General features: G+C 38.1%; 5 protein-coding genes across 6 annotated transcripts in view; 1 reads left to right on the forward strand and 4 right to left on the reverse strand.

Annotated features, from left to right (window-relative positions):
- Nucleotides 1-696, forward strand: part of LOC111456308 (S-protein homolog 1-like) — a 1,492-nt gene extending 796 nt beyond the window's left edge. Inside the window, exon 2 of the mRNA XM_023098137.1 lies at nucleotides 421-696. Coding sequence (XP_022953905.1) covers nucleotides 421-696 — 276 coding nt within the window. The remainder of the gene's footprint in view (nucleotides 1-420) is intronic.
- A 1,143-nt stretch (nucleotides 697-1,839) lies between these two features.
- Nucleotides 1,840-6,297, reverse strand: LOC111455788 (transcription factor PIF1-like). Its single transcript, XM_023097400.1, has 9 exons — nucleotides 5,958-6,297; nucleotides 5,747-5,870; nucleotides 4,898-5,669; nucleotides 4,591-4,689; nucleotides 4,409-4,474; nucleotides 4,253-4,318; nucleotides 2,636-3,067; nucleotides 2,468-2,546; nucleotides 1,840-2,335 (listed from the first exon to the last, which is right to left on the reverse strand). Exons 2-9 carry the CDS (start codon nucleotides 5,851-5,853, stop codon nucleotides 2,331-2,333), a joined length of 1,626 nt encoding a protein of 541 aa, XP_022953168.1. The 5' UTR covers nucleotides 5,854-5,870; nucleotides 5,958-6,297; the 3' UTR covers nucleotides 1,840-2,330.
- Nucleotides 6,298-10,010: 3,713 nt separating this feature from the next.
- LOC111455910 (palmitoyl-monogalactosyldiacylglycerol delta-7 desaturase, chloroplastic-like) lies at nucleotides 10,011-11,785 on the reverse strand. Its single transcript, XM_023097559.1, has 4 exons — nucleotides 11,507-11,785; nucleotides 11,087-11,434; nucleotides 10,887-10,993; nucleotides 10,011-10,261 (listed from the first exon to the last, which is right to left on the reverse strand). Exons 1-4 carry the CDS (start codon nucleotides 11,774-11,776, stop codon nucleotides 10,048-10,050), a joined length of 939 nt encoding a protein of 312 aa, XP_022953327.1. The 5' UTR covers nucleotides 11,777-11,785; the 3' UTR covers nucleotides 10,011-10,047.
- A 1,798-nt stretch (nucleotides 11,786-13,583) lies between these two features.
- LOC111456275 (palmitoyl-monogalactosyldiacylglycerol delta-7 desaturase, chloroplastic-like) lies at nucleotides 13,584-15,430 on the reverse strand. Its single transcript, XM_023098099.1, has 4 exons — nucleotides 15,134-15,430; nucleotides 14,715-15,062; nucleotides 14,515-14,621; nucleotides 13,584-13,890 (listed from the first exon to the last, which is right to left on the reverse strand). The coding sequence occupies exons 1-4, from the start codon at nucleotides 15,428-15,430 to the stop codon at nucleotides 13,677-13,679; spliced, it is 966 nt and encodes a 321-aa protein (XP_022953867.1). The 3' UTR covers nucleotides 13,584-13,676.
- A 4,933-nt stretch (nucleotides 15,431-20,363) lies between these two features.
- Nucleotides 20,364-26,882, reverse strand: LOC111456213 (transcription factor bHLH155-like). 2 transcript variants are annotated; one of them, XM_023098024.1, is made up of 11 exons: nucleotides 25,894-26,882; nucleotides 25,216-25,386; nucleotides 25,036-25,123; nucleotides 24,859-24,900; nucleotides 24,723-24,782; nucleotides 23,234-23,347; nucleotides 22,207-23,148; nucleotides 22,013-22,114; nucleotides 20,952-21,083; nucleotides 20,743-20,868; nucleotides 20,364-20,651 (listed from the first exon to the last, which is right to left on the reverse strand). In XM_023098024.1, the coding sequence occupies exons 1-11, from the start codon at nucleotides 25,989-25,991 to the stop codon at nucleotides 20,571-20,573; spliced, it is 1,956 nt and encodes a 651-aa protein (XP_022953792.1). In that variant the 5' UTR covers nucleotides 25,992-26,882; the 3' UTR covers nucleotides 20,364-20,570. The 2 variants fall into 2 exon arrangements, with proteins under 2 accessions (XP_022953792.1, XP_022953791.1); XM_023098023.1 differs by having other exon boundaries at nucleotides 20,952-21,092.
- Between the last annotated feature and the right edge of the window lie 569 nt (nucleotides 26,883-27,451).

Genomic DNA, 27,451 nt, shown 5'->3' on the forward strand with positions numbered 1-27,451 from the left:
ATTTTGACTTTTTTTTTTTTTTTTTTTTCGAGTTTCTAAAATTCTTTAATCATTTGAATGTAACCATCATCTTGAAATTTGATGTTAAAGATCCTCAATAAAATCTCATAAATTAAAATTTTAAAAATTAATTATTGTCGGGACTCGAATATTCAATGGCGAATCACGCCATAAAGTCGGTAGATTTATCAGTATAAAAATTAAAAACCCAATTACCCAATAGAACTAAAAGAAAAAGAAATGGCCAAATTCAAAATTATTCCTTCATTTCTTCTTCTTCTTCTTTTCTCACAATCCTTGTCTCCATCTCTTTGTTCGGAGACCAAAGGAAGTGTCTTCCCTGCCTTTATCCGTTGGCATGTGACCGTCACCAATGGCTTAAACGGGGCGGTAGCCATGTCGGTTCATTGCCAATCACAGGACGATGATCTCGGCCTCCACACACTCCCTCCGACCGCCGATTTCTCATGGAGTTTTGAGGCCAATTTCTTCCACACCACACTCTTCTGGTGCCGCCTTCAGAAAGGCGGCGGAGGCGGCGGCGTTGAGGCAGCTTTTAAGGTGTTTTGGCATGATGCCCGGTTGTTTGAGAAATGTGGGTGGAAGAACTGCGTTTGGATCGCCAAAGATGATGGCATTTACATTAAGAACTTTGCCAAGGGGATTGATGAACTTAGTTATACATGGGAAGGTTGAATTGAATATCAGTTTTAATCCATTTTTTGTTTGTTTTTTTATTTTGTTTGGTGTTTATCGGACCGAAATGTTTCAATTTGGTTGCTCGTGTTTTAAATAATAGAGATTAAAGTAAGAAAACACGAATTTTGATAAGAATTGGAATAAAATTTTTAGATCGATTAAGTATGATATAAGTCTAGAAAGTTGACCTAATAAATACACTAAATTCATCAGCTATCGCTCGATTAGCATTTTTTACTCCCGTTTGAACGACAAATGGTGTCCCTCTTGTTGGACATTTGAATTCACGAGTACCAACAAAAGATCAAGAAATTACCCGATCTTGTACATTTGTAACAGCCACAATTGTATCGTTGAAACTTGCTTCAGTCTTTTTGTATGTGTTGTCCGAAAAGGGGAGGACTTTGATTATTCGATAGCTGAAATCAGAAGCCAAAATTTTGATAGATAGAGATCCCATAAAAACTTCTATCGATGAATGGGCTATAGACGTTTTGCTAACAAGAAAAACACATAGAAAATGGGGGACCAACAAGAAAAACTATTCTACACGTAAGGGCAAATTAGTAATAAACCAAAAAGAATAGTTCGTTCACTTTATTCCACTTTATGCTTTTTTTTTTTTATATAAAAAAAAATAAGTATATAATTTCTAATTATGCCTGCATTTTAATTACATTCAACAAAAATACTAAAACACCAATTTAAGCATAGTTCAACTAAACACCAATTTAAGCATAGTTCAACTAAATGGAGAGGATTACTCACACCAATTTGAGCATAATCACACCAATGAGCATAATTCGATTAATAACACCAATTTGAACATAGTTCAACTAAGGATTAATCAAATCAAATAATATCATTGGAATAATAATAAAAAGAAAAAAAGTAAAGAATTTTTATTGCATCTGAAAAATGTCACCTTCAATGGTGCCATACCAAAAACTATTCCCAAAGAACAAAAAATGTAAATATACCAAAAATGACCTTAGTTCACACTTTCATCTCCTACAGAAGACCTAATCTTTACAGTGAATTTGCTCATCTTCCACTTTCAGACAACATTGAAAAATTCAGTGCAAAAAGCACAGAAGCTTGAAACAAGTTCAGAGTTCATATTCCAAATGCAAGTGGAAATGGCTATGAAACAAGTTCTATTATGATGGAGGAAAAGAATCTTGAATATCATGCAGTGGGAACCATGGTCCAGGAAGAAACATGGAAATGCCTCTCGAGTTTGGAATACTTCAACGACCACGACCACGACAACAACAACCACGTCAAGTTGGATCTATCAGCATCAGCATCAGCATCCTGGACCCAACCACGACCAAATGCAACACAATAGTTTCGTGTAAAAAGAAATTCTCTACTTTCTTTCTATCACAATCTAACAGAATCACAAGTCAGGAAAAGGGCTAGGATGCCATGAATGATCAAAACAAGATCCAAAATGCAAAAGGGGTATAGATTTTTATTTACAGGGACGTGGTTGGTTGTTACATGTTATTTGCGAATATATATCGTATTAGCAAGCAGCGGACGGGCATGTTCAAAGCTTTCGACGCTCTAACATGCACCAAAACTTGCCCAGAAAGTGTGTTTCTTGAGTCCATGCATTCAAAATATTAACCTACAATATGTGAAAGACGAGTAAATAACGATGTGAACCGAACTTATTTCGAAGTGCAACTAATCTATGGACAAAGAATCATACAACCAATGAGTATTTTGAACTTCCGAAAAGATATATGAAGAAGTTTACCTGATTGATGATTTTCATGGTTTTCAGGAACCCGACTCGTACCTGGCCGGATCGTATTCGGTTGAACTGGCTGATGATTCTGTAAAAGGTTAAGGTTCCAATTTGCAAGGTTGATAATCTAACACGCTGAATTTCAATACAGAATGAAGGTAACATGCGAAAAAGTACCTGCAGAGGCTGAGTCATATGGAACGGCATCTGGTTCGAGCTAAGAAACTGCTGATATGAATCGGGAAAACCCGAAACTGAAGGTGGGGTTGCATTTTGTGTTCCAACTGAGTTAGCCATTGGATTGAGTTGATTATTCGTCGCTTGAGCTCGAGATGGATCGCTGTCGGGAACAGGAGACATTGCGAAGGGAGGGAGAGGGAATCTCGGGCCCATATGAGCTGCTGCTGCTGCTGCTGCTGCAGCCGCTCCAGCTTGCATTGGCAAGTTTGAACCAGCAAGGAGATTATGAAATTGCATCATTGGTCTATTCATGCCCATTTCCATTCCCATCCCCATCCCCATCCCCATTCCCATCCCCATTGGCTGTGGCAAGTATTGCTGAACGCCCGGGAACATCATCGGCATCATTCCGCATCCCATCGACATCATCTGGGTTATAAACAGTCATTGCTGAAGTTATCTAGATGCATCAGCTTATAATGTTTAAGTGCTAGACATTGACAATAATGTTTACTTAATATGCCTTGTTGTATATGTATATGCAGAGAATTCACAATGAACATCTACCAATCTGAGACGTTGAAATGAAGCAGGCAGAATCGCTGCGAATATGTTTTATTTCCTATTCGCTCTACCATCCCTTTGTGAGATATCCCACATTGGTTGGAGTCGGGAACAAAGCATCCTTATAAGGGTGTGGAAACTTCTCCCTATCAAACGCGTTTTAAAAACCTTGAGGGAAAGCTCGAAAGGGAAAGTACAAAGAGGACGATATCTGCTAGCAGTGGGGTTGGGCCATTACAAATGGTATCAAAGTCAAACACCGGGCGATGTGCCAGTGAGGAGACTGAGCCCCAAAAGGGGGTGGACACAAGGCAGTGTGCCAGCATGGATGTTGGGCCCCGAATGGGGGTGGATTGGGGGTCCCACATCAATTGGAGAAGGGAACGAGTGCCAATGAGAACGCTGGGCCCCGAATGGGGGTGGATTGTGAGATCCCACATTGGCTGAGGAGGAGAACGAAACATTCTTTATAAGGGCACTAGAACGCTGGGCCTCGAAGGGGGTGGGTTGTAAGATCTCACATCGGTTGGAGAGGAGAACGAAACATTCTTTATAAGGGCACTAGGACACTAGGCCCCGAGGGGGAGGAGAATTGTGAGATCCCACATCGGATGGGGAGGAGAACGAAGGATTCTTTATAAGGGCACTGGGACGCTGGGCCCCAAAGGGGGGTGGATTGTGAGATCCCACGTCGGCTGGGGAGGATAATGAAACATGCTTCGTAAGGGCACTGGGACGCTGGGCCCCGAAAGGAAGTGGATTGTGAGATTGTCTAGGGAGGAAAACTAAGCATTCTTTACAAGGGCACCGAGACTTCGTGGATTGTGAGATCTCACATCAACTGGGGAGGAGAACTAAGCATTCTTTATAAGACTGTAGAAACCTCTCCCTAGCAAACGCGTTTTAAAAACCTTGGAGGGAAGTTCAACGAAGACAATCGGCCGTTACAGTTTTATTGCTCTAAATAGGAGACATTTCTGATTCATACATTTCCTTATACCAAAGTTAAGCTTATACTTGCATCTCTAAGGAAGAACTCAAAGCATGTACCTGCACTTGCAACTGAAGAGTCTTCAAGTACTCAATCGCTTCATCCAACATCGAAGCCTTATCAGTCTGAAAATCAGTAGGGAACTCAACTTAAGTTTGCACATTAGAAAGAAAGAAACATTCAACTGAAAACCACAACGAAGCTAAGCAACCAACCTTGTTGCATCGAGGTATGAGTTCCTGTAAAGCCTTCATCTTCTCGTTTATCCGATCCCGACGTCTCTGCAAGCAGAATTGCAATATTTCACTTCACATCCAAGAGGAAAACAACACTACCAAAAAGGAAACATTTGCTTGATCACAAGCATACAATAGTACTAATAAACTCAATCGCGCACCCTCTCCGAGAGGTTGTGAACCTCGGCAGCACGAGATCGCTTGGTCGATGTCGACCCCTGCATTTGCTTCTTCAGATCAGCAGATTCGTAGTCAACATCCTAATGAAAAAGAACATTAGCAAATCACCCAAGAACTGCAAAACAATACATTCAGCAACTATCTGTGGAGCTTTCAATGGCCACTGTTCAACCACGCATTTCAAACAGTTTGATTTGATGCAATTCTGTTTCATATGATCGTAGTGATTTTTCGTTAAGATACTGATGAAGTGTAACAGTCTTAGAAAAGGACTAAAGTTTTGTTTACATCGCTTTGGCACTCCGTGTCATCGAGAGCTCTTCCCTTTCGCTTCCGGTCATCGGCAGCAAGTTTCGGACAAGGGGGCTCGGCGCTGGCGCTAGAGTCGCCGGGAGACGAAGTAACAGTTATTTCACAAGTCGTCATCTCTTTCTCCCCAATGCCATCGCCACCGACCGACGAACCTCCGATTCCACAGTTGCCGCGAGCGGTCTCGTACCGCACATCACCACAACTCACCACCTCCACAAGCTTCCTCCTCACCATCTCCGAAGCCCTAGACTCCGGCCCCACAGACGGCGTGTCACAAGAATCAACCATCGTCGATTCCCGCACCATGAACTTCGAATTCAATGGCTCCGATTCGCCCGTTGCTTTGTTCCTCGAGAACTGCATAGAAGTCTGCGCTTCTGGAATCCGGCTAGGAGGAATCGGTGGCCGCGGTGTGAGAGTGACCGTCGCTGTTGTAGACGGTCGGAGCTCCGGTTGAGGATTGGCGCAAAGAGGAACAGAGATGGCGGGGAAGAGGAGGTCGGAGCAGAAATTATGATCCTCAACGAGAGGATAGTTAAGCCAAGCGGCCATTTCATCTTCTTGCATAAAGAGTTCATGAGGTTCCTCCAAATGAGCCGACGGCCGGATCTCTCTCACCGCCGCCTGATCTTGCGGAATCGAACCATCGAATTTGGACGGCGGAGATTTACGGACCGACCTCTGGTTCTGGCTATGTGTCACCACTTGACCGTTCTGCCATAGCAGCTCCACCACGTCATCATCCGGCCTACGAATTTCAAACTCTCAGTCCATAAAAACAAAATAAAAAACAAACCAACAAATAAATCTTCAAACAACGCTTACAGAGACGATTTTCTCGGCCTGGTTAAATTAGAGAATGTCGGGAGAGAGAAATCGTCGGCCATTTCAAAATCAGGAACGCAATGGTTCATCCTCAATCTTCCAACCATCAATTACCTGATGAAAACTAAAATCATAGAAACTTCAAGCTTCAATCGACTGAGAAGAAACTGAATCGAGACAGGAGGAGGAAGAAGAAGAAAGAGCCACTCACAGAAAAAAGAAAAGAACAATCCGCCATGGATGAACACCATGAAAATAAGAGATTAGATGATATCCAAAACCAAACTCGTCCTCAACAGTGAGCTTCGAAGTGAGCACAACAATGGCGTGTGTGAAAAGAAACTTCTAGAAAAATTGTGGATAGAAATGGAATCTTATCTTAACAGGTATTTGAGGAGATGGATTATGAAGAATTAAGGTTGAGGAAGAATGGGGAAGGCGGCTGGTCCTCCTCCGGCAGCAACAATGGCGGAAAAGCCAGAGATAAGGAAAGCGTTTGTAAAAATGGGAATAAAAAAGGGTAGGGAAGACGACCTCTATCCAATGCCCTCTCTCTTTCCCGATGTTTATGTTTTTTTCCTTCCTTTTTCCCTTTTTACCCTCCTAATTTTTTTTTATTTTTTAACTTTAAAATGCTAAAATTATTTTTGAATATTTTTTTATTTAATCATTTTATTTTCATTATTTAAACCAGACATCTTACTATTCTCATATTTAAATTCGAGAAAAACTATAACTAACTCTGAAACAGTAAGATCCCAACATAACGTTGACTTAGAATGGATAGTCGTCATTCAAACTTCTGTCTATTTGGAGATTCTGACATGACCAGTGAGTTCATATACAACAAAGTTGTATCATCTGTCAATCGTACCTATTTTCTATTTTGCATAAACAATGCCAATAATACACATAAATTCAATAAAGTGCGTAAATTTGGATCTCGATACAAAAACTCTGTTACGCATCGACGCTTCAAGAGAGAGAAATTTGAAAATTAAATCAAAACTTGAAATCACACCTACGATGGCCTCGAAATATCAAGTCATGTAGTATGAGATCTCACGTCAGTTGGAGATGGAAGCAGAGCAAGGTTTGAAAAACTTTGAGGGAAAACCCGAAAGAAAAAGTCGAAATATGACAATATCTACTAGCTGTGGGTTTGGGCTGTTACATGCATCGTCTTTATTGTTGTGAATAGTTTCATGTCTAATATGAAGTTCTTCATCAATATGTCGTTCTCGCATAAATAAAAGACAAAATGTCATTTTCTAGGGTTTCGTCTCATTAACTAGAGATAGGAAAATGAGCTTAGTCGTACACCATTAGTGTTCGTATAGATTTTTATTGATATCTCATAGTTTAATTGGCCTAAGTCAAATTAATTTACATTTATCTTCTCCGTGGATCAATAGGATTTTGAAAATTGTTAGCGTATCTCGAGCCTTATCTTCACGACTTGTACTCGAGATCTCTCAGCATTATTACTAGTTTTGTCGTAAGGATGAAGCATTCGTCACTGGAAATTACGCATCGAAACTCGATTTGTCGCTATACTCGCTAGTAGGTTCAACCTAGACCGCCTAAACCTAGGAATTTGTGTGTATTTAAATTTGTTAATTATGAAGATTAGCAGGTTAATTAAAAAAAATTAAAGATTGAGAATGCCACGTGGTGCGTTTAAATGGAAACGGACAATTAACGGTAAACCGTCACTAAAAGGATTAATTAAGAACCAATAAACATGCCTCCATGTCAGCAAATTAAAAATAAAAGCGAGAAGAAAAGGCTCTCCTTATCCCACGTCATTTCTAGGAGCGTATTAAACACGCGCCAATTATGAGGGGGGAAATGACAACTATTTTCTCCCACTAATTTGAGTGGACCAAAATAGATAAATTTTAATTTTTTTTAATTAAAGAGATAATTTTTTTATTTAAAAAAATAAATACTTTTTTTTTCATTGGAAATTGGTGGCCACAAAATTAGGAGTATAAGTAGACAAAATAGATAAGCTTATACCCTATCATTTTCAAATATGCCATCGCACTTATTACGATAATTAATAATTTACAAAATATATATATATGTATTGAGGCTCGACTCCTTTCTCAGGAGCCCTCGAACAAAGCGACATTTCAGTCACTTTTGACTAAACCTTCGAGGCTTACAAATGACTCTGATACCATGTTAAGAATCACGGATCTCCACAATAATATGATATTGTCTACTTTGAGCACAAACTCTCGTGACTGAAAAAGACTACGTATGAATGAGAATGATTCTCAAGATATAATAATTAAAAAATATTTAAAAGAATTAATGGTTATTATTTACCCGAGCCATAAGAACCAACTTATGGCTTTGAGCCTATGAAGCCTTTTTTGGATCATGTTCCCTAACCATGCTCTTAAGTGGACCTCCAAAGTCCAATCCATCTTTTCATGTTGATTTGGAATTCTAAAGCCTCAATCATTCGGTTCACGAGGAACTCCGCTTCGATGGATGTATACTCCATGACCCATGTACGTGTCGTGTTTTATAATTGAATAACATATACTACGTTACGTTTTATGCTATCATATATCCAAGAACCCAATCCGACCCAACTTGAACTTTTTTTTTATTTCATTAAAATTCATGACATCGTTTATAATAATAAAAAAAAATTCACGTATAATAGACATGTCATGTATGTAGTAACATCTCTATTTTATTAAGAAAAATAGGGTCACGAGGGGTTGGTGAGCGAGGTAATATGAGAAAGATATTGTTGTCGAATGATTGTCGATGGTGGGTCGATACATTTGGTTGTATCTCACATTTTTCCCCTTCTCTACATATTGTTTTGTCCCTCTTGTTTGTAGCATCTATTATTATGATCATCTTTTTTTTTAAATAAAAAATAAAATTAAGCCATGTGACACGTGTTGCTATTCTAGTGGCGGAAGGAATATATGTTTAGAGGAAAGATTAAGCTTGCCACGTGTCATCTCAACACACGTTTCGTCTCCTGATTGGACCGAAACTTAAAACTTGCTTTGTCATCTTTTTTATTTTTAGTGATTTATAATTATTTTTTCCAACTCGAAATACTATAAGTCTATTATTATCATTTAAACTTATTTAATTTAAGATTAAATGCTAAAAATTTAATTAATAAACTCAAAAATTAAAAAATTTATAGATAATATTGAATGTTCAATAAATTAAATATATTTTTTAACGTAATAAAATAACTAAAATAAATATATTTCATGTACGACTTTTTTTTAAATTAATTAAATATTAAAAAAAAATATTGCTGCAGTTGGAGTTCCCAGACAAAGGGGAGAGAGAGGGGTGGGATTAAATAGGTGGCAAGTGAAGGAAATGCCAAGTCAGCATTTGGGTATCCACGTGTACGTGATTACGTGTTGCCTATTTGGCTCTTTTTGGGAAACTTTTTGGGGTAAAGGAACTGCCTCCCTTTTGTACTTGAATTCAGACTCTGCCTTCTGTTAATTAAAATTTGTATTTTTTAATTTTAATAAATATTATATTGCATATTCTAGACATTTTTTTTAAACCCAACTCAATTATTTTAAGTAAATAAAAATGTATTTTTAAAAGTTAATTATAGTTGTTCGAATGCAGGTATATCGAACCCCAATAAAATGTTATTCGAGAAAGGGTAGGAGAATGCAAAAGATCGTGATCAAAGGAACTGTTAGTTGCATTGGAAGACCATTATCGCTTATAACAACTCAAGCTCACCATTAATAGATAGTGTTTGCTTTGGCTCATTACGTATCGTCGTCAGCCTCACGATTCTAAAACGCGTATGTTAGGGAGATGTTTCCACACCCTTGTAAAGAATGTTTCGTTCTCCTCTCCAACCGATGTGGGATCTCACAACTTCAAACATATTACTCTAGATTTTTCATAGACATTTTCTTTCGTTTATTGCAAACTCGGTACGCTCAATACATTATTTTCAAATTTGATTCAAGTGAGGTACTATGTACAAAGTGTAGTTATTTTTTGAAATTGTATATTTTCATTCTTCCACTTTAAAATGACATGTTGATGTATGTGGGTAACAAACCTGAGTCAATCTAGGGTTTTAGAAAGTCTGAGTCGTTACACAAGTATAAATGACGAACACAGCAACAATGAACACAGTAACAACACAAGTATAAATGTCTTATTTTAATCGAAACGGTACGATATAATAAGTTCATACATGGATATAATATTGATTTTGCAACACATTCAGAAATGAGACAATATAATAATGGTGTTCTTAACGAATCATAGGGTTAAGTAAGGTGAGGCTTTGATTTGTTTAAAGCAGCTAAGTTGTGGGTTTGAGAGGGTAATTTGACGCAGGTGGCTAACCCAATGACTTGAAGGAACTTAATGATATACCAACCAAAGTCAATCTGCCACCATTCATGCCCATGCCTCGCTGAATACTCGAACGCGTGGTGGTTGTTGTGCCATCCTTCTCCAAACGTTATCAAAGCTACCATCCTGAAACAAAAACATACAAATTTGATCAAATGTAACGATCAAAGTCCACCGCTAATCGATATTGTGCTCTTTGGACTTTCTGTTCTCCTGCCAACCCAACGTGGGATCTCACAATCCCACCCCCTTTAGGGTCCAGCGTATAAGGAATGTACTGTTCTCCTCTCCATCCGATGTGGATCTCGCAATCCACCTCCGTTGGGGTCCAATGTCCTTCGCTGACACTCGTTCCTTTCTTCAATCGATGTGGGACCCCCACCAAATCCACCCTATTCGAGGATCAGCCTCTTTGCTGGCACATCCCAGTATTGGCTTTGATACCATTTGTAATGATCCAAGCTCACCACTAGCACATATTGTCCTCTTTGAGCTTTCCCTTTCGTGATTTCTCTCAAGATTTTTAAAATGCATTTTCTAGGAAAAGATTTTCACACTCTTATAAAAAATGCTTCATTTTCCTCCCCAACAGAGGTGGGATCTCATACTTCTCAAGATTTTTAAAACGCGTTTGCTACAGAGAGGTTTCCACACCCACATAAAGAATGTTTCGTTCTCTTCTCCAAACAACATGTGATCTCGTAAAAAAGTTCTTCACGTGCAAATGGTAAAAAAGAGAGAAGAAAATTACCAATTGTTCTTCGATAAATCGCCCGTATTCCATGGTTGCTTTCCCCAGATATGGCATACTGAATTGACCATAGATGTTACGTGCAAGCTCAATACGAACCTCACGCACTATGAATAGTTCAATCAACACAAAACCCTAATCAATTTGGAGGTTAATCAATACTTATAATTATAATCAAACCATAGTTAGATTAATTATACCATTCCCCATATGACATAAGGGACTCCTCCAATAGCAAACAGCAACACTGCCAGAGCCAATGGATGAAGCCAATAGGTTTTATGCATAAACCTATAGAACCATTGTTTCTCCAAGTCTCTGACATTGTCTGGATTTGCATACTTTATAAAGAACATAAACTTGTTTCTTTCCACCTTTTCAAAGTTGTTAAAATACTTCGGACACACTTTTCTAGTTAAATTATACGAATCGAAAAACCACGTCATTTGACTAAACCAAAATCCGTATATCGGACTATGTGGGTCTCGTTCCGTATCGACGTATCGATGATGACACCTGTGTGTGCTCACCCAATTGATCGGATCACCCTAAAAAAACAACAAATGGTTATCAAACATGGTATTCGATAGAATATGATGCAGAGGTTGACAATGTCGAACCTGAATTGCATGAGCGGCACAATAAGCAAGAAAATACTCGAGCCATTTGGGAAGTTTGAAGGCTCGATGTGCAAGATTTCTATGATACGAAACACTAATGGCCATGCCGGTTAGATTTCCTAATATGATAGTAAGAAAGAAACAAGTCCAAGTGAAATAGAAGGGTGCCAAAATACAAAGTAGATGCAAGAGGAGAATGTAGGAAGCATTATTTCTATCGAGCTTCGTCCACCTTTTCCTCGTAAAGAGCATTGGAGGAGATTTCATCATGTTCTTTGGCTTTTTTGGTATTGTTTAGGCTTCATATATGTGTGTATTTATAGTTGTGAAGAACATACATTAACTTAGTTTATTGATCCCAAAATCTTCAACCATTTCCATTGCAACATTTATGAACTTGCAAGCACCAACACTATACACCCTTACTTATTTTCGGTTAAAGTTGGTTGAACGTAGTTCCTTATTTATTACCCACGTTGATTTTTTGGGTTAAATTATAAATTTAGTTTGTATTTGATATGTTCTTCAACTTTGTTCGATGTCTGTTTAGATCTTTTTAATGTTAGCATTAAATTGCTCTCAATCCCTAGAGACCTATAGTTGGATAAGTCTTTATTTGAATAAATCTTTTGTTGCTTGGTTTGAGGTTTGGAGTTAGTATCGTTGGAATGCCTCAGGGCTAAGTTGGATGGTTGGTTGCTGCATATGATCGATATGTGATTGATGTTATGTATGGTTGTGGGACCTCATGCATGTGTGATTGTTGAAATCATAAAATACTCGTATTTTGAGATTCCACATCAGTGGGGAGGAGAACGAAATACCTTTTATAAGGGTGTGGAAATCTCTCCCTAGCAGATGCGTTTTAAAAACTTTGAAGGGAAACTCGAAAGGAAAAGCACAAAGCGGACAATATCTGGTAGCAGTAGACTTGGGCCTTACATATATAGTTTGAGATTCTACATGCATGAAAGTGATGAATGTAGGATCGGTTTGTGTGAAAATAATACTCACTTATGTATGAAAATGATGCATACGCAAACAGGATTAGGAAGTATATATATATTTGATGATCCCTTAGTGAGTTTTGTGTGTATGAAAGTGATGTTCGTAGAACTATGTACATCTCGAGGTTTAGAAAAGAATTAGAATTCAATACTAAATTTTAGGGTGAATATCTAAAGCTCGGATCAAAAATACATCCTAGGTGACCCACGTTTATTACAAGACCATGATTTTTTTTATTAAGGAAAAAAAAACTGACAATGATCCATTTAATATCCGTTTCCTAAGTCGGTAACTGAACACATTAAGCCAAATTCAATGAATATGAAAATAATAATAATAATAATAATTGATGTCTTTATGGCCGTAAAAATAGTTAAAGATTATAGATTTAAATATGACAAATAAAAAATAAAAAAATTTAAATTAAAATTTTGAATGTTTCATTTACTTCTCCACTCAAATCTCACAGTTTCGATCATTACTGTTAAGGATATTTAGTAATAAATTATACTTTCCCGTATATATTATATTTGATATTTTATTATAAGGCAAATATCTAATATTTACCTTATTACTATAGATATCTTTCCATTTATTGTTATTTCCATTTATTACTATTTCCATATCCTTGTAATTTATTTGATTATAAATAAAATAACTTTCACACCATTTAGGTGCGGTGGATTAATCAAACATTCACAATTACCCTACATTTTTTCTAGACATTTTCTTTCATTTGTTTTGCAAAATTGATACACGGTTTATGGAGATTCGGGTGGGATACTCGATACAAAGTGCAGTTATTTTTTTGAAACATATGAGGTTGCCTGTGGCATATTTTTGTTCTTTCACTTCAAAATGACACCTTCATGTAAATAAGTAACAAACGAGAGTCGAACTAGAGTTTTAAAAAATCATGTCGTTACTTTTATTGGTGATTTTCATAAAAATTACTAATCATTAATTATTTTAGCGGTTGTTGTCAAACATACTAAGAATTTCGATCTATTTAGAACCAACACAATAAAAACACAAATATAAGTGTCTGATCCTAATCGAAACAGGTAGGGTACAATAAGTTCATATATTGATATAATATTGATTTTGCAACACATTCTGAAATGAGACAATATAATAATGGTGTTCTTAATGAATCATAGGGTTAAGTAAGGTGAGGTTTTGATTTGTTTAAGGCAGCCAGCTTCTGGGTTTGAGAGGGTAATTTGACGCAGGTGGCTAACCCAATGACTTGAAGGAACTTAATGACATACCAACCATAATCAATCTCCCACCATTCATGCCCATGCCTTGCTGAATACTCGAAGGCGTGGTGGTTGTTGTGCCATCCTTCTCCGAACGTTATCAAAGCTACCATCCTGAAAAAACGTACGAATTTGATCAGATGTAACGATTCAAACCTACCGCTAATAGATATTGTCCTCCTTGGACTTGCTGTTCTCCTACTAACTCGATGGGGGATCTCACAATCCACCCCCTTCAAGATCCAGCGTATAAAGAATGTTTTGTTCTCCTCTCTACTCGATGTGGGATCTCACAATCCACCTCCGTTGGGGTCGAGTGTCCTTCGCTGACACTCATTCCTTTCTCAAATCGATATGGGACCCCACCAAATCCACCCCCTTCGAGGATCATCCTCTTTGCTGGCACATCTCAGTATCTGGCTTTGATATCATTTGTAACGATACAAGCTCATCACTAGCACATATTGTCCTCTTTGGGCTTTCCCTTTTGGGCTTCCTCTTAACGTTTTTAAAATGCATTTGCTAGGAAGAGATTTCCACACTCTTATAAAAAAATGCTTTGTTTTCTTCCCCAACAGAGGTGAGATCTCACACTTCTCAAGATTTTTAAAACGCGTATGCTACAGAGAGGTTTCCACACCCACATAAAGAATGTTTCATTCTCCTCTCCAATCGATGCGGGATCTCATAAAAAAGTTCTTCACGTACAAATGGTAAAAAACAAGAGAAGAAAATTACCAATTGTTCCTCGATAAATCGCCCGTATTCCATGGTTGCGTTCCCCAAATATGGCAAACCGAATTGACCATAGATGTTATATGCAAGCTCAATACGAACCTCACGCACTATAAATAGTTCAATCAACACAAAACCCGAATCAATTTGGAGGTTAATCAATACTTATAATCATAATCAAACCATGCTTAGATTAATTATACCATTCCCCATATGACATAAGGAACTCCTCCAACAGCATACAGCAACCCTGCCAGAGCCAATGGATGAAGCCAATAGGTTTTACGCATAAACCTATAGAACCATTGTTTCTCCAAGTCCCTGACATTGTCTGGATATCCATGCTTCATGAAGAACATAAACATGTTTCTTTCCACCTTTTCAAAGTTCTTAAAATAGTTCGGACACACTTTTCTAGTCAAGTTATACGAATCAAAAAACCACGTCATTTGACTAAACCAAAATCCATATATCGGACTATGTGGGTCTCGTTCCGTATCGACGTATCGATGATGACACCTGTGTGTGCTCACCCAATCAATCGGATCACCCTAGAAAACAACAAATGGTTATCAAGCATAGTATTAGATAGAATATGATGTAGAGGTTGGCAATGTCGAACCTGAATTGCATGAGCAGCACAATAAGCAAGGGAATACTCGAGCCATTTGGGAAGTTTGAAGGCTCGATGTGCAAGGTTTCTATGATACGAAACACTAATGGCCATGCCGGTTAGATTGGCTAATATGATAGTAAGAAAGAAAGAAGTCCAAGTGAAATAGAAGGGTGCCAAAATACAAAGTAGATGCAAAAGGAGAAAGTAAGAAGCAACATTTCTATCGAATTTGGTCCATTTCTTCCTCGTAAAGAGCATTGGAGGAGATTGCACCATGTTTGGATGTTGTTTGGATGCTTCCATTAGAGGTGTTTTTTTTTTTGTTGTTCTTGATGCTATTGTATGTGTATTTATAGTTGTGAAGAACATAAATATGAAGTTATAATGCCATTTTTCAGAACATTTATGAATTGACATGCACCAAAACACTACACCCTTACTTTATTTCCTGCTAAAAGTGGTTGAACGGCCTCCCTAATTTATTACTCAAGTAACTTTTTTTTTTCTTTTTTACTTTTAAAGGTAGGTGGATTTTTTAAATGTGAAATTGATTTCTTATTGACTTTTTAACAGGGCGTGGAAACTTCTCTTTAATAGATGCGTTATAAAACTGTGAGAGTGACGACGATACATAAAGAGTTAAATCTGACAACATCTACTAGCGTTAGGCTTTAGTTGTTACAAATGTTATCAAAGTCAGACATTGAGCGGTGTGCCAGCGATGGCATCGGGCCCTAAGGAGGGGGGGGATTGTGAGATCTCACATTGGTTGAAGAGGGAAACGAAACATTACTTATAAAGGAGTGGAATCTCCCCCTAGATGACGCGTTTTAAAACTGTGAGGCTGACTGTGATACGTAATGGGCCAAAGCAGATAATATCTACTGATGGAGACAATATCATCTAATGGTGGGTCTGGACTTTGGTTGTTATAAATGTTATCAGAGTCAGACATCGAACGGTGTGCCAACGATGACATCGGGCCCTAAGAAGGTGAATTGTGAGATCTCACATTGGTTGGAGAGATGACGCATTTTAAAATCGTGAGGCTGACTGTGATATGTAATGGGTCATAGCAGATAATATCTACTAATGGAGACAATATCAGCTAGTAGTGGATATGGGCTTTGGTTGTTATAAATGTTATCAGAGTCAAACATCGGGCGGTGTGCCAACATGACGTCGGACCCTAAGGGGGTGGATTGTGAGATCTCACATTGGTTGGGGAGGAAAACGAAATATTACTTATAAAGGTGTGGAAATCTCCCCCTAAGATGACACATTTTAAAATCGTGAGGCTGACTATGATACATAATGGGTCAAAGCAGATAATATCTATCGATAGAGACAATATCGACTAATGGTGGGTCTGAGCTGTTACAAATGGTATCAGAGTCAAACATCGAGCAGTATGCGAGCGAAGACACTAGGCTAGTGGTGAACTTAGGTTGTTACGTAAATCTTCCATAACACACGATCCGAAGATTTAGTGTTAATATTGTGATTTTTGTTTATAGCTGGATTAAGTTAAATATAAGTGTAATGAGGAAATCAAATTATCCATTAGAATGTCTTAGTACTAGGTTATATGATTGGTTGTTGTACGATAGCGATGTGTTTTCCTGAAATAACAAGACATTATGTATGATAGTCATGTGTATTGTGAAAAACGTCTCGTGTAAGAAATATTTTGTATTGTATAATGTTTTCAACACGTCTACTAGACGTTTTTTTATAATATTTAATTTATGTTCTTTTATGTTCGAGGTTATACCAGACAAAATTAAAATCACTTTTAAATTTTAAGGGTATATTAAACAAAATTTTTAAAAAAAATAATACTATTGGATCACTAAATTTATAATTTAATTAAAAACAAAATCATATTCGTTTTTTTTTAAAATATATATATTATGTTTAAAAATTATTTTATTCTTTAAAAATTATTTATCTTTAACCATTATAATTTCAAATTTTCAAATTTTTTATTTTAAAAAACTGTGAAATGAATACAAAACAACGAATTTATTATTTATTTGGCGGCGGACAACCGTGGTGTCGGAAGGGCCATGACCCATACTATCATTAATTAAACAATTAATTATTACAATAAAAAAAATTTTAAAAAAATCATTTTCAACCATTTTTTATACACTTATTTATTCATTCACTAATTTTCAATTTGAATATATTTATCTCAAATTTATGAATAAAATAAATCTTAAAACAACCATTTTGTTGTTTCATTATTCATATTTTTTAATTAAATATGGGTGTTTTTTTTTAATTATATATATATATATATATATATATATATAGGATTGTTATAAAAATAAAATAAAATAATATATTAAGTTTACGAATGTCACGCTGTCGTAAAACAATTATAACAGTTACTCATTTAATATCACGTTAATGAGGTGCTAAGTCGGGTTATGTCCCAAAGCATTCCAACACGATTATATCAATAAAGATGACTGTTCCCACTTATATCTCGTAGATCTCTCGTTTTTCTTACCTGTGAATGATTATTTTGGAAGAAGAACGTATATCAAACTGGTTGAAATTTTTCCTCTACGAAAACAAGATTTTACACAACGAAGGTGACATGAACATACATATAATAGAGTTCGTTTGAATGTGGACCATCGAAAATACGTACCCTATAAATTAGCTTGTGATATTAATATTCATGAATTGATAGCTTCTCTCATTGTTTGCCAACTTGACCAAGGGTTCAATCAAGAGCTATATAGATATCATATCAACCTACCCATCTATAACCTATTGATTTAATGACTTCCCATTTAAATAGTCATATCACAGTCGAACTAATCGAACTAATGTGTTACTCAAGCTATAATATTCGTTACGACCAAGCTAGAGTAATGCACTAAATATATAACCAAGTTTGAAATCTCGGTTTCATGTCGTAATTAATACATTTAATAGAGCATGAAACCTCAACTACTTAGTTTGTTATACAAATCACGTGAGATCTCCATGTCGGTTGGAGAGAAAAACGAAGTATTTCTTACAAGGGTGTGAAAATCTCTCTGTGAGGTTGACACTGATACAAACGGACAATATCTACTAGAGGTGGGTTTAGGTTGTTACAAATGGTATTAGAGTCAGGCTCTAGACTATATACCAGAGGAAACGCTGGGCCTCTGTGAGGTCCCACATCTATTGGAGAGGAGAACGAAGCATTTAGCGGTGGGTTTGAGTTGTTACAAACATCAAATTCATGTCACAATCAAAATATTGTGTTTCTCAAGCTAAAATGTTCGTTTATGGGTCATGCTACATTAATCCTCTTAAACAAAAATTGGTAACCTCAACTCCTTAGTCATTTGACATCATTAATATAACATTGGATATAAAATCTATCATTATCTATAGCTTATTAATGACTTTAGCTAAATATTCATGCACATTAATATTTTCGAGGGTCACGCTACATTAATAAGGAGAATAAAATAGCTTATAATCTCGGCTCCTTAGTTCGAGATATACACTCTAACTCGAACGATTTGACATGTTAGTCTAAATTGTCAATTTAAATATTGTTTATGGGATGCTTAATTCATTCTCGTTATGACAACAATTTTAAGAAGTTTTGAGTCGTTAGTCCACATGTTACACATCTTCCATCGTAATAATGAGAAATAAGTATATGCATGTGAATTTGTCAAGTCGTTGTTCCGTGAATATTACTCACTTTAAGTTCAATCCTTTTGTTGGTAGATACGACATGTTCATACAGTCGAGTCTCTCAAACAGATCTCTTTGTAGCAATGGATAGGGATGGACCAGCTTCATGGGTTTGGTACTTTGGATATGGGCATGGTGGCTGATATGAGTTATGAATCTTTCGTTCAGCAGAGTAGCCATTAAATGAGATCTGGTAGCTAAATGAATGCTCAAATTGCTTGTAGTTTGAAATATACGTAAACTCACGGCTAACAGATATTGTCGCTTTGGTTTGTTATGTATCGCTATCAACCTTTCGATTTTAAAATGCATCTGTCAGGGAAGTTTTCACACTCATATAAAGAATGTTTTGTTCCCCTCTATCACCGATGTGGGTTCTCACAATCCACTCCCTTCGAGGCCCAGTAAAGAATGTTTTGTTCCCTTCTCCAACCGATGGAGATCTTATAATCCACCCTCCTTAGGGGTCCAACGTCCTTACTGGCACATAGTCCAATGACTGCCTTTGATACCATTTGAAATGACTCAAACCTGCTGCTAGCAGATATTGTCCACTTTAGCCTAGTACATATCGTCATCAGCCTCACGGTTTTAAAACCCTTGATAGGGAGAGGTTTCTACGCTTTTATAAGAAATGTTTTGTTCTCCTCTCCCACCAAGGTAAGATCTCAATCTTTAGAATGGTAATTTTGTGTCTTATTTATTGAGCTATATCAACAAGATACACCTTCTTTTTTTTTTCGATACTAAGCTCATTCTTTTAATCTGACATTCATTAATCCATTTCTTCATCTACTTCCATTATTTTCCCAATTCTCTCTCTTACATCAATTTTAGGTTTGACCATATGTTTCTCTTTCTTTGCATTAATGTTCTTCTTCCTTCTCTTACAAGATCTTAATTTTATTTAAGATAATTCAAATTAAATCTCTAAAATATTTGTGTTTAATATTGTATATAAGAGGTAAAGAACGCACCTCCAAACCATGCTCACCCTAGTCCCTTCTTAGAGGTGTCGCTATATATTACGAATCCTCCTGCGCTCTCTAGTATTGTGAGTATTGGAGCCGACACTGACCTCTATTTTAAATCATAAAAACTTCCCTCACATGTACCGCTCCAAACAAATGGCATACCCTTCTTCGTTTACTGTGTAAGAGGCTAAGCTATTCTAGCAAAGTCTTGAACGAACTATCAATAGTATCCTACTAACCCTAGAAAACTGCACACCTCAATAACTGTGATTGGGCAGATCCCACTTAGCAATTGCTTCAATCTTGGTGGGGTTTACTGTGATACCATCTTTTGACACCATGTGTCCTAAAAACGAGACTTGTCATAGCCAAAATTCACATTTGTCTCACAAGAAGACCTAGTTATCTATCTCAAGTCTCAAAGTGTGTGCATGCACCTAATTTTCTATTTTTCAGGTCACTTCATCCCGTTTCACAATCGAACTTATGCATATCAACCAATATCATATCCGTGCATCCAACGCTAAAATACACTTGGTATTGTTCAAATGAAGTTTAAAGCTTGTTTCAAACAAATGACAACACTTGCTACAAAACACACTCAAAAAACAAAACACAAAAATAGTTTTTCACACTTGGAAAACAATAATGTTCTTCACAGAAACTTGGTTTTGTGTGTCAGAGTAATACCCTTCTTCTATGGGTTCTTTTTTCTTTAACCTTGTGTTCATCTTTAAGTTCAGCAGTTGAAGCTGTCACGATGTATTACTGCGCTGTAGGATTTGAACAAGGGACCATAAGATATCCATTCTGTGTATGTTTCTGTTATTCTCCCCCTGCAATGGTTCAAAACCAGACATCAAACACAATGATTTGGCAAGTACGATGAACATGAGCTAGCAGCTAGCTTCCTTTAGCTTCCCTTACCTCAACCACAAAACAAATCCATGTCTTGTCGCCATGAGCTTCCGTTATGCCTTTGAGTATTGTGAGTCCCAAGCTTCTAATGGCCTCGGCTATCTCCAAAAAGTGGCTGCATTCTTCACACAACATCTGCATAGAGAGGTGTGTCGCTTTTTCATTGAATCAAATGAATGAATTAAAGTTGAAGAAACCACAAAATTTTTATATCATACCTCTACAAGAATCTGTCCATTCTTGTTGAGATTCTCCACAATGATCGAACAAACTTTAAGTTGACCACCCACCTCAACAGCCCAGCTTGAACCCTGGTCAGTATTTGAGGTTCCCATCCTGCCATTTTCCTTCTGATGCAGCTATAAATACATAACATGTTAGACGAAGACAATCGTGTTCATGACTGCAACATAAAAACGTTACACAAGTGCAAACAATTTGAAAGTCTAAGCTTGCTATCACAAGGGACTTGACGTGAGATCCCACATTGGTTGGGTAGGAGAACGAAGCATTCCATAGAAGGGTGTGGAAACCTCTTCCTAGCAGACGTGTTTAAAAAACATTGAGGGGAAGCCCGAAAGGGAAAGTGGGTTTAGGCCATTACAAATGGTATTAGAGCTAGACACCAAGCGATGTGTCAATGAGAAGGCTGAGCCCTGAAGGGGGTGGATTGATGGGTCCCACATCGATTGGAGAAGGGAACGAGTGCCAGCGAGGATGCTAAGCCCCGGGGGAGTGGATTGTGAGATCCCACAACGTTTGGGTAGGAGAACAAAGCATACCATAGAAGGGTGTGGAAACCTCTTCCTAACAGACGCGTTTAAAAAACATTGAGGGGAAGCCCAGAAGGGAAAGCCCAAAGAAGACAATATCGGTTAGCGGTGAGTTTGGGCTGTTACAAATGGTATCAGAGCTAGACACCAAGCGACGTGCCAGTGAGGAGGTTGAGCCTTGAAGGGAGTGGACACGAGACAGTGTGCCACCAAGGACGTTGGGCCCCAAAAGGGGGTGGATTGAGGGGTCCCACATCGATTGGAGAAGGGAACGAGTGCCAGCAAGGATACTAGGCCCCGAGGGGGGTGGATTGTGAGATCCCACAACGGTTAGGTAGGAGAACGAAGCATTCCTCATAAGGGTGTGGAAACCTCTCTTTTATTGGCTAATAGGCATGCCATCGGCTTTTGCTCGGGCAAAATTAGCACAATAACGAAAAAGGTATCCTAATCATGTAGAAAAGATAAATAAGTTTCTTGTTAGGGTTGGGTTTCTAAGGCATTACCTTCATGTTGGCACATTTATTTAGCTTGTCAACATGCTTGGTGATGCCTTGCAAGAATAACATGTGCTTGATTGTGCGCTCCAGCAATGAATCAATACTACACTGCAATACAAGCAAGAAGCTTTCAGTGGATGAACCAAAAAAGCTATTTCCATCAAAAGGGAAAAATGGATGAATGGCTTCTCCAGACTTACTTTTGCTCCATTTGGTACGAGCTCCCGAAGTTCTTTGATCCGGTCCTGTATCAATTGTCTGTCCCTCGGCCTAGGCCTACAACTCTCACCTGGCCTAGCCCTTCTTTTACTGTTCTTCCCCGGTTCCGAAGACTTCTCCAACCGCTCACTGCCAGTACCAGAATAGGTCGACGAAAACCCTTTTGGGGACATCACCCCACATATTCCAGATGAGCTTAAAGAGTTTGGCATGTCCTCTCCAATAAAAGATGTTCGACTTTGACCCATAGAGTATCCTTCTGAACAAGCAGATGTTGTAACGTTCGTGGAAGGCTCGGGAATTCGTTCTGATGTTAACCGAGACTGTCCAGACTTGCATAGAGACGTGTCGCTTTTAACATCAGAACCACTGTAACAAACATCAGCCACTACTGCTTCTAACAGATGCTCCATCGGTGAATCAGATGTCAACTGGCTGCTACTCATTCCCTCAGATAAATTGGAAGCTCTACCACCAAAAACGTACTCGGTTTGCCAATCAAGATGAAGGGCATCTTTTAGAAAAGCAGGACCGAGTACTTCGTGCAGCTCGTAACCAGCAGGGAACTTCAACGATGCGTTTGATGGACACCCATCTTGCGATGCTTCGACATCATTTTGCAAGTACATTTCTGTAGGATTGGTTCGGCTCAACATGGCATTGTGATTCACAGGGAAGCATGCATCATTTGTTATGTCCATGGCAGAGTTTTGTGATGGTGCATTGCATTTTTGTTTCAAATCTACTGCCATATCTTTGTATCCACTAGGCACCCCTCCACATATCCTGTCATCGAGAAACCTCGCTTTTGATTTAAAACTCTCCACATTGATAGCATCCGGCTGTGTTCTTAGAGATTCGTTGCCCCCAGATCCCGACAACTCTATCCCGACGTTCTTGCTGACACTTTCATCTTCACTTTTCTGTACAAGAAGTAACTTAATAAAAGAAAGATCCCAAGTTTTATCATCATTAGCGAAGAAAAGTACGATATAGAAAGAGAGTTACCATGTATCCCGAACTCTTACAAGAAGGCATTGGCTCGATATGCCCTGCTGAAGACTCCTGAAGAGTTAGGAAGACGTTTCGGATGTGAGCCACAACGTTGACATCCTCAGTGACCTAAATCCAATACGACAACGAACACGGAACAATAAACTAGAGTTAGATGACATTCACATTTAAGAAAGCCATGAACTGAATGTTTATAAGATATCTCTGCAGTGATCCATGCAAGCTAAATCAAGTATTCTCTCCAGGTAGATTAAGTAATTGTTTTCCGATGAAACAATTTTATAAACAAGTAGAGAAGTTACAAAAGGGTGATTAGGAACCCGATGCCCATCCTGCCCTAAATCTAGACGTCGAGCTTAGAAATTGGTATCTTAGTCACATATCGATAATATTACAAAAACAAAAACTGTAACAACCCAAGCCCACCCCTAGTGTCCGCTTTGGTCCATTACGTATTGCCGTCAGCGGTTAGGGAGAGGTTTCCACACACTTATAAGGAATGTTTCCTTCTCCTCTCCAACCAACGTGGGATCTCACAATCCACCCCCCTTGGGGCACAGCGTTCTCGCTGGCACATTACTCGATGTCTGGCTCTGATACTATTTGTAACAGTCAAAATCGATGTGGGATCTCACAATTCACCTCCCTTGAGGACCAGCATCCTCGGCACACTGCTCGATATTGGCTCTGATACCAATTGTAACAGCTCAAGCCCACCGCTAGCAGATATTGTCCACTTTGGCCTGTTACATATCGTTGTCAACCTCATGGTTTTAAAATGCGTCTGTTGAGGAGAGGTTTCCTATAACGACCGAGACCCACCACTAGCAGATATTGTCCTCTTTGGGCTTTCCCTTTTCGGGCTTCCCCTCAAGGGTTTAAAACGCGTCTGCAGGCTTCCACTCAAGGGTTTTAAAACACATCCGCGGGCTTCCCCTCAAGGGTTTAAAACGCGTCTGCAGGCTTTCCCTCAGGGTTTAAAACGCACTTACTAGAGAGAGGTTTCCACACCCTTATAAAGAGTGTTTTGTTCTCCTCCCCAACCGATGTGGAATATCACGTTTCCACACGAATATTTCTTTTTCCACCCCAACTGACGTGGGATCTCACAAAAACACTCTATTACAAGAAGCCAAAAGGCAATAATAAGACACATGAATCCAAAACCAACCAGTGGCCCAGAGCACAGTTTTAAAACGTATCATCGTCATCATCAGCCTCACAGTTTTAAAACGTGTCTGTTAGGGAGAGGTTTCCACACCCTAAACGAATGTTTCGTTCTCATCTCCAACCAATGTGAGATCTCACAAAAACACACTATTATAAAATGGCAGTGAATAAAAGAAATTATCAAAATCTTCCTTGGATATCCAAAAAGCACACCACTCCATCAGTGCATATGAAGCCCAAAAAAAATGTTCTAGTTCAGCAAGGATCATAATTCACAAGCTTTCACAATCTACCAGATGGAAGAGGCTCTTACTTTATCTAAAGATCCAAGCTGTAAGACCCCGTGCGGAACAACTGCTACAACAACAATAGTCTACAAAGCGTATAAATAAAAATTCAGTAATCAATACAAAAAACAATTGACGAGCGAGAGAGAACGGTTCCCATACCTTAATGCCAGCTAAAAATTGCGTTTGCCAACCATCGCAGTACTATTAAGAAATGATCAGACAATGAGTAACAAAACACAACCCGAAATAGTCGAAAAACAAGCATTAATCATATACCTGAAACGATCAGATAAACTTCAGTAACTTATATTATTGCAGAACAGGAAAGAATAGCACCTCAAGTGTTGAAGAGATATTCGGTATTTGCTCATCTGCTGCAGTAATCCATTGATGTTTTCCAGTAACTGCTACCTGTCCAACAATCCTGCAAAAGGAGATAACAATTACAACAAGGTGAAGCCAATTAGAACCCATCATACAATAGCCATATAGAATGCATTATGCTAAGATTTTTACCCTTCCCCAAGAGAATATACATGATAAGACATCTTTGCAACAGCTAATCCAAGAGGGTCGTGTGAATAATGTCCATCGTGAAATTTCTCGACCGTTTTTCTGTAAAACTTGCTCGTCGAGGGTTCATATTGTTCAGAATTGTCATAGTAGCCATCCTCCCAAGTCAGCATCCTGAGTTCAACATTCATTTAAAAGATAATAGATCAAACTTATATATCAACTACATGCACGTTGGGATATGGAGCCTGCTACTAGTAGATAGTAAACGACTATTTATGGTAAAAGACCGGAATATATACGGTAGATATCTATACATACTAGGTGATTATATCTGGTAAAGTTATATATAGGAAACTGAAACCATATATATACTCCTTTCTCTCTTCTCGATATTCACTTTGTACATACATCAAGATCTTCCTTGCATTTTCTCTCTCTTGTTCTTTGTGTTCATCTAGATCAAATGTGTGCGTTGTTGTGTTATCCTAACAGTGGAGATTTAGACTTATGATCTTTTAGTCGAAGTTACAATAACGTCTTAACCATCCAAGAATCATACTATGAAAACAAGTATTTTCTTTCACATCATCCTAAAATCTGCCTTACAAACAAGAAAGAACAAAAGGGTTCGTCGTATAAATCCTCAAAAAGCAAGAAACCGAAAGGAAAATGACTTACATTCGAGCTCGATGCTTAAGTTTCCAAAAGACAGCATACTTCCACTCCGAGTTGAAACAAAAGCTTTTGAGTATTTGGTGCAAATCAGCAGTACCCATCTCTGACTGAAAAACTTTGTCAAACGCCCTCTAAAAAGACTACCCTACAGAACAGGGCTTGCCCCTAAAATCACCTTGAAAAAAACCCAACTCTAAACACCTTGAAAACAAAATCCCCCAATTTTCCTAGCTTCCCCTGTATGAGCCTCTACCAGCCTGCTTTATCCTCAATCCTGCTCGCCGTTTTATTGGCGGTCCAATTGCTGGTGATAGCAGAGGATCAGTTCCCATCCCCCTGAACTCAACAATTCAACACAAATAAGATGGTATCAGCAAATTTCAGCACATATCGCATAGCTTCTAACGCAGTGGACTCCATTAGAGTAGGTATAAGTAAAACACTCCATTAAGAACAAGAACAGCAACAGTAAGAGCTCTTTTTCTCGCAGACCCACCACAGATCACTCGAACAAGGGCAAGATTAAACCCTAAATTATGTCGGACGACATGGATGAACTTACGAAATCGTCATAGAAACAAAAACAGAACAACGAAACAAGAAAAGGGCGATTTCAAGGCTCAAATAAGAGCCGAAAACCAAAACCCAAGAACCAAAAAACGTCAAAGAGAAAGAAAAAGAGAAAGAGGGTTGGATTTTAACAAGCCCCTTTACAGAACGAAACAGATTTGAAGCTTTTTGACCGAAAGAAACGACGAGAATCACAGAGAAATTCAACGCCCTGATCTACATTTTCTTGCATATTCTTTCCTTTTCTTGTTTTGACTCCGAATTTCACAGAGGGAGACGGAAAAAGGCTGAAATGCGAGAGAGAGAGAAAGAGGGGTTTTGTATTGAGTTTTGTTCGCTTTTTCCTGAATTTGTGAGGGCAAAATAACAGAACAGAACAGAACAGAACAGAAACGCACTCACAAAGCCACAGCAACGGATGGTGGGAGAACTTGAAAAACCAACGCCTTTAATACAACCGGACGGCTCATTTTAGCATTGCCGGGGAACTGGGGGCTGCTCAGTCGTTGTATTCACCCGTCTTATTCTTCCAGCGCACGCTAGATGGTGATTCCTTTTTAGTGGGGTGTCTTTGTAATATCTTTTGCAATAGATGGCGAAAAAAAAACTATTACAGCAATTCTTCTACGTTAGATGACCTCTTAAAATAAACTTTTAATACAAAAAATGTCAAAAAAAAACATGTCAGAATTATGTTGGTCTGTGAAAATAATTTATAAAAAAAATGTAAATATATTTTTGGTGGGGGTACATTCACCTTGTGTGTAAGTGTCAAAAATAAAAGTGGCAAACAAGATGATGTTTATGGAAAGAAAATGCTCCCTTGAAGAAGAAAAAAAAAACCTTTTTCTTTTGTTGGACAAAGGGCATATGAATGCTCGTTTGACGTCTTTTTCAACCATGATTTTATAGTTTATAAAAGTTGTCGTGATTCCATTGTTAACATGGTGTACTTTTTTTTTCGGTAGCTCAATCATAAAAAGTTCATAGT

Source organism: Cucurbita moschata, unplaced genomic scaffold (assembly GCF_002738365.1).
Source record: "Cucurbita moschata cultivar Rifu unplaced genomic scaffold, Cmos_1.0 Cmo_Scf00018, whole genome shotgun sequence".
NCBI lineage: Eukaryota > Viridiplantae > Streptophyta > Magnoliopsida > Cucurbitales > Cucurbitaceae > Cucurbita > Cucurbita moschata.

Coding starts and splice junctions, on each gene's coding strand:
- LOC111456213 (XM_023098023.1), bottom strand. CDS start 25,991: ATGGGTACTGCTGATTTGCACCAAATACTCAAAAGCTTTTGTTTCAAC. Junction 23,348..24,722: donor AGCTTGGATCTTTAGATAAA/GTAAGAGCCTCT, acceptor TATTGGATTTAG/GTCACTGAGGATGTCAACGT. Junction 20,652..20,742: donor GGATTTGTTTTGTGGTTGAG/GTAAGGGAAGCT, acceptor GAACCATTGCAG/GGGGAGAATAACAGAAACAT.
- LOC111455910 (XM_023097559.1), bottom strand. CDS start 11,776: ATGATGAAATCTCCTCCAATGCTCTTTACGAGGAAAAGGTGGACGAAG. Junction 11,435..11,506: donor GTGCCGCTCATGCAATTCAG/GTTCGACATTGT, acceptor TTGTTTTTTTAG/GGTGATCCGATCAATTGGGT. Junction 10,994..11,086: donor CTTATGTCATATGGGGAATG/GTATAATTAATC, acceptor AACTATTCATAG/TGCGTGAGGTTCGTATTGAG.
- LOC111455788 (XM_023097400.1), bottom strand. CDS start 5,853: ATGGTTGGAAGATTGAGGATGAACCATTGCGTTCCTGATTTTGAAATG. Junction 4,690..4,897: donor ACACGGAGTGCCAAAGCGAT/GTAAACAAAACT, acceptor CTTTTTCATTAG/GATGTTGACTACGAATCTGC. Junction 3,068..4,252: donor CTCTTCAGTTGCAAGTGCAG/GTACATGCTTTG, acceptor TTTATAACCCAG/ATGATGTCGATGGGATGCGG.
- LOC111456275 (XM_023098099.1), bottom strand. CDS start 15,430: ATGGAAGCATCCAAACAACATCCAAACATGGTGCAATCTCCTCCAATG. Junction 15,063..15,133: donor GTGCTGCTCATGCAATTCAG/GTTCGACATTGC, acceptor GTTGTTTTCTAG/GGTGATCCGATTGATTGGGT. Junction 13,891..14,514: donor GATTTATCGAGGAACAATTG/GTAATTTTCTTC, acceptor ACGTTTTTTCAG/GATGGTAGCTTTGATAACGT.